The sequence below is a fragment of the Phytophthora ramorum genome (assembly GCF_020800215.1).
Source record: "Phytophthora ramorum isolate Pr-102 chromosome Unknown Phyram_PR-102_s0004, whole genome shotgun sequence".
Classification (NCBI taxonomy): Eukaryota; Oomycota; class Peronosporomycetes; order Peronosporales; family Peronosporaceae; genus Phytophthora; species Phytophthora ramorum.
This window is the reverse complement of record NW_027150650.1, coordinates 3,240,659-3,246,359: the sequence shown is the minus strand read 5'-3', so window position 1 is coordinate 3,246,359 and position 5,701 is coordinate 3,240,659. Positions and strand designations below refer to the sequence as shown.

Sequence of the window (5,701 nt, the reverse complement as noted above, 5' to 3'; positions counted from 1 at the left end):
ATTCACGTTTACGGGGCAGATAGGAAACCACATTTGCTTTACCAACACGGGTACAGATGCCATGATATCCTGAATTATAATTCACTCGCCGTTGAAAGAGTTCCGTGTGGTCTGTTGAGATTTGACCTACCTCAAACCACTATCGATTGCTAGGACCACGACGCTATAACTACATGTATCAAAGAGTTCGTCAAACCGAGAAAAAAAAGTGTGAAACTCCGCCAATTTTCAACCATTCTTGAAACTTTCAAGTTGAAAATCCACTTTTTCATTCTACAGTAATAATGTAGTTCGGACAAATCCAAAAATGACGCGATTTGCGCTCGTGCTGCTGCTGGGCGCGTGTGTGCGCGGCCTCCTGCTCTCGCTGCCGGGCGTGCACTCGACGCTCTCGTCGCGGCCCGAGCTGTCGACGTGCGTGTCGTCCTTGCGCCGCCTGCAGGAGGGCGCCTTCCTCTTCCGCGCAAGCGGTTCGCCCTACTCGGGGGACGTGTATCATCAGCCGCCGCTGCTCTTCGCGCTGCTGTATCCGGCGCTACAGTTGGTTCCAGAAGCTCTACAGTACCTCATCACATGTGCCATGTTCATTTCTGTGGATCTACTCATTGCCGCGGGCTTTGCACGTCTCTGTGGGGAGAATTTGAAGCTGGAAGAAGGACGGCGGTTTAACATGAACGGGAAGGAGATCTGGCTCAGTAAAATACCGGTCTCGCCGCTGTTTAAGCCCGAGAATCTGCCTAGTACGGTTGCTTTCATTGCATTGCTGAACCCGTACTCGCTTGGGTCGAGTGTAGCCATGTCCACGGTGTCATTTACACACTTGGCGGTGCTGTACAGTTTGGTATTTGCGTCGGAAGGTAGAGTTTTTGTGGTGGCTGGTAGTTATTTGTGGTGTATTAATGAGTTGATGGGGTTTTAGGGGCGGTTGTGGCTTCCATGATGTGCGTGGCGGTGGGGACGTACCTGTCGGTGTATCCGTTCTTTTTGATGGTACCGATTGTGCTGCTGCTCCGTAGTGCCAAGGTGAGAGGGGATTCTGGTGATGTGGGGAAATGTGTTGTGGCTAAACTAGACTTTGGTTTACAGACTGCAGAGCGCGATGGTGGTGATGAGAGTGTGAAGGAGCCATCGTTGGTGTCTCTTGCGGTGCGCTGTTTGGTGGTGTTTGCCGTTTGGCTGGCTGTGCTGCTTTACTTGTCGTTCAGTTTGAGCGGAGACTGGGGATTCCTCGAGGTACGAGCCACTTAAACATGCGATGGATGCTGACTAGTGGAAGGTGGTTGATGGCTAATTGTTTGCGGTTGATGAAGGAAACATACGTCTGGGTGGCGAAGTACTCGGATTTGACGCCAAATATTGGTATTTTCTGGTACTTCTTCATGGAAGTTTTCGACCGCTTTATTCCGTATTTCCTGTTTGTGATGCACCTGCACCCGGTCATCTACGTCGTTCCCATCTACCTTCGCCTAGCGTACGTCTAGCACTGTGTCTCTCCATGTGAAACCAGCGTTGCTAACACTTGTAGTGGAAATGATGTATCTAGACCCCGACCTCAAGCCTACGCCTGTGCGCTGATCGGCATTTTCACGCTTTTCCAGGCGTACCCCTCTTTTGGTGATTTTGGGTTCTTCCTCTCTATGCTGGCATTGCACCCCAAGACAATAATGAGTACGCGTGCCAATCTGACAAATGCAATATTCGTATCTGATCGCCTGCTTACGTTTTCACCTTGTGTTTCACAGCGATCGAAAACCGATTTGTCTACGTTATTGGTCTGGGTGTGGCAACGTGCATGCTGCCAGTGATGTGGTTTTTGTGGCTGTTCCCGGCATCCGGCAACGCAAACTTCTTCTACAATCAGACTTTGGTGTACCAGATCTTTAATTCCCAGATCATTACGGCGTTCGTAGCCGCCACAATGAAACGTGACAAGGAAGTGGACAAGTACCGGGCAAGCCGCCTGAAAGAGGAGAAGACCAAGGAAGTTGAAACGCGTGGATAGACGTTCAACAGTAGTGGATCTCGAACTCTACACATAGTTCTGAATGGGACGTGCTTCGAGCTGAAAAGATGTCACGGTTTGTTTGATGCTGGTACGTCATCGTTTGTGTTGGACAGCTGGTGTGCTGGTGGAAAGCAAAAATGGGGGAGGAGTAGGTAGCTTCCAGTCGATGTCCTGCGCCACACTCCCATGAAGCTGGATTCGACCCGGTGACGGCTTTGGAAATTCTCGCACGTACTTCACATTTGGCAAGCTGCTTGTTGACGAATGTTGCTGTGATGGTATCAGGCAATTAAATATTCGTGTTTGATGGTGGCAAACGACGTGAAGTTACTAACCTTGTGGAGTGAAAACAGATTTTCTGTGCCTTCAACACCCCAGCCATAGTCGTCGTCGTCATCCAGGAACATACTACCCCGCGAGGGCGTTTTGCGAGAGAGCCGACTTGGATAAGCTGGGGTCCGTGTTCGCAAACTTTGGAGGTGCTTTTCCCCGTTGTGCTGTTACAGTTGAGCCAGAATTTAGAGCACGCTTCGGAGACGATACTACAAGCATGCAGTGATACGTACGATATGTTTTGGCAGCACAGGGCTCTCACCACCGGTCGAGTTAGTCGCTTGGGTGGACTGGATGCTTGGAGCGGAAGCTGTTAACGTGTCTGCGGGCAGTGATTGTTGTGTTTGGAGTACAGAGTCACTTTGAGATGACGCAAGTGCGGATTTACTTGCGTCAGGTGCTTTGAATAAGGCACTGAGTTTCTTTTCAAGCGTGGCATTCGGTACGCTCTCCGGTATAGCTGCTTTCTTCAACGCCTGCCTGGGAACGACAGTTCGGCTCTTGGAGGCTGCTGTCCGAGCGACTAGGCCATCGGGGAGCTTTAACACGACACCTTTGGCGAGAGGTGTCGCTTGTAGATCAAGCGCGAGGATCGGCGTAGACTCGAAAGATCCGACCTGGTCTCCAAAAACGTTGCCGCTCGAGACTATTCCCTGCTTCGTGGAAAACGGAGCCCCCGGTGGTCTCAACGGTGAACGAGATTGTTGCTGAGTAATAGGGGAATTTTTCTTCGAGGTGATTTCTTCCTCCAGCTTCGGGGTCTGAATGAGCTGGATACGCGGTTGAACTACCCCTCGCGTTTGGAGATCGAGCAGCAGTTCCTGGCGCAACTTCTGCTCAACAACGAAACAGTTCTCGCCGACTAACAGCTCGCCATGTTTCCCAAGAAATACGGCGTCGGAAGCGAGGCCTTCGTAGTCCTCAGTTCTGAATGTCGTGGAGTCGTTGTTATCCAGCGTTGCGGCATCAAATCCCTTGAGACCAACCCGTTTTCCGTTCAACGGTGACGATGCGGTTTGCGGGGTTCCTTGCCGACTCTGCTGAAAACGAGAGCGCTGCCCTTTGGCTCCCAGAGCCGCTATCATCGCCTCTTCCGTCTCAAGAGAAATGACTGGGTCAGCCAGAGAGCGCAGCTTCAATCGTAGATCTCTCTTGCGGAGAGTCTCATCGTTTGAGCGTCGCAGCGATTCGCGTGTGCTCAGGTCACGTTCAATATCCGATCGTCGCTGCAGCTCGACGAAGTCTACCGCCATCCGTGCGGTGCCTGCCACTGATGATGGCGGCGATGGGGTTTTCCTGGTGGAACCTGCGCCTTGCATCCAAGCCGCGTTGTTGCTGGTGGTGCCAGTCAATCCTTGTTGGCTGCCAATCCACGATGCGCTCATCAGCGACTCGCCGCCACTGTCCAAGCCATATAGCAGCGACACTTTTGGCATTTTCGACGCTCCACGAACTGAGGCTGAGGCTCGAGATCCTCCGAAACGCGAGCCATCCAGCCGCGATCCTGTGCGTGACGACGCGCGAGATGGTGCGTAATTTCCGTAGATGGATGATTTCACTGCCGCTGCGTAACTTTGCTTGCGTCTTTTGACTCTCCTGTGAACTAGCGTTGATGCATGGCGATCACTCGATGGAGGGACGGGCTCCGTATCGCGTTGGAAGGCGAGATCACCGCCTTCAAGCACATGTTGACCACTTGTGAGTATCGGCAAGAGCATTTGATCAGTGAGCCCCTTCACGGCCTGTGCAAACTGCGAAGCAAGAGAAGATAGCACACACCTGGTCAAAACAGCAATTAATGACCGAAGACAGGAGGCTGCAGACGTACAATGCGGTCAGCCTCGAGAGGGTCAATCGGATCATGCAAGTGAACTGCCCCCTGAAGTGCCGTGTGACGGACGACCACGACAGCTGCATCTCGAGGGATCTGGGCACAACAATGAGTTGGTCGTGGTAAATAAGCGTGAGAAGACATGTCACTCACTGCTTGTCGCGCTCGGGGGGTGTCGATAGGAGCGTCCAAGCTGGTCTCGTCGATAGCCGGTGCCGCCGCAATCGGTTGTTCGACTGCCTTGGTCGGTAGGGCTTTGCTCATACTGTAGGCAATCGACGGCAGTCCAACCACTCAGCAGGTCAAGTTTTGGCGCCCTGCTATTCCGAGACCAGCAAACCTGAACTCGTGAAAACGGTAACTCCGAAATAAGCTGCTTGACCGCATCAGGATGCTCTTCCTGGCACAGCAACTGATAGTAAGGTGTGTTTGGATACAGCACTTGATCATTTCACTTTCGAGAATGCACACAGTTCATCGCGCCAGGAACAAATCTGTCTACTGCTGTAGTAATGCTCCGTGATGCCATCTTGAATGAGCTCTTCTTGCCACGCTGTGCACGCTGCCCGCCGGATTCCAGGAGATCCCGTCGGTGCTGGCCGTGAACGAGGAGGACTGAGTGGTGCGCGCCATCACGGCCGGACTGGTGGACGGTTAGTTCGATTACGCGATGGTCACAGTGCGGGCGAGATACCGGTGCTCGCTGCAGCGGTACAAGAAGAACGACGGCAGTCTGCAGGAACAGCAATGAGCATCTTGCAGCAGAGCGAGGCGGACAATACGGTGGAGGATAGAAGTGTCACCCACTGCTCGACGCCCGGCGGTTCTGGTCCTTGCGAAAGGCACCGACACATCCAAAGCAGTGGTCCTCCTCCGCTCCCCCACAAACTTACAGCCACGCGTCCTAAGACTGTAATTTCATCGGTCGTTCCTGGCCTGATGAGAGCGAGACACTTGCCCACTTCTTCGTGTTGGTAGGTTTTTCTTTTGTTTCCTACCTCAGTTGCAACCACCTCCTCTTCTCGCATCACTGTGGTGACCAGTAGAGTTGCTTGTTGCTTTTACTGAGACGGCGCTGTCCTAAAAATCATCTCAGGCGTTGAGTACGCCTGGTGACATTAGCGCACATGCTATCGGTAAGCTGAGCAACAATACCGCTCGGCTAGACCCGAGCGGTATCGTTGCCCATTTCCCCTAAAGTGCTCATGTACCAGTAAAGCGACGGAAATTTTGAATAGGCTCCATGGCAAAAAACAACAACAACCAAGCACTAAAATTTCTACTCCTTGAAGTCTGCCTTTTACCTTCCATCTTCACGATCTGCACCACATCTGTGTGGGGTTTCAGCAGTTTGCGCTTGCTTTTCTCTTCGGTGGTCGGTCGTTAAAGCAACTCACTTTCGCGGCTTGTACGTGTGTATAGAGAGCATTTTTTCGTGATCACAGCGATCGATCCCGCGCCATAATTCAAGTTGAAATGGCTCCAAAATGGCACATCGAAGTTTCCTATCCTTGCTATCTTCAATTGCATAT

General features: G+C 52.1%; 1 protein-coding gene across 1 annotated transcript; it reads left to right on the top strand.

Moving 5' to 3' along the window:
* Positions 1-307: 307 nt before the first annotated feature.
* Positions 308-2,002, top strand: KRP23_5471 (Phosphatidylinositol glycan anchor biosynthesis class U protein; the record flags this gene model as incomplete). Its single annotated transcript, XM_067890540.1, has 6 exons — positions 308-857; positions 920-1,023; positions 1,087-1,233; positions 1,311-1,471; positions 1,544-1,668; positions 1,743-2,002. The coding sequence occupies 6 exons, from the start codon at positions 308-310 to the stop codon at positions 2,000-2,002; spliced, it is 1,347 nt and encodes a 448-aa protein (XP_067747079.1).
* Between the last annotated feature and the right edge of the window lie 3,699 nt (positions 2,003-5,701).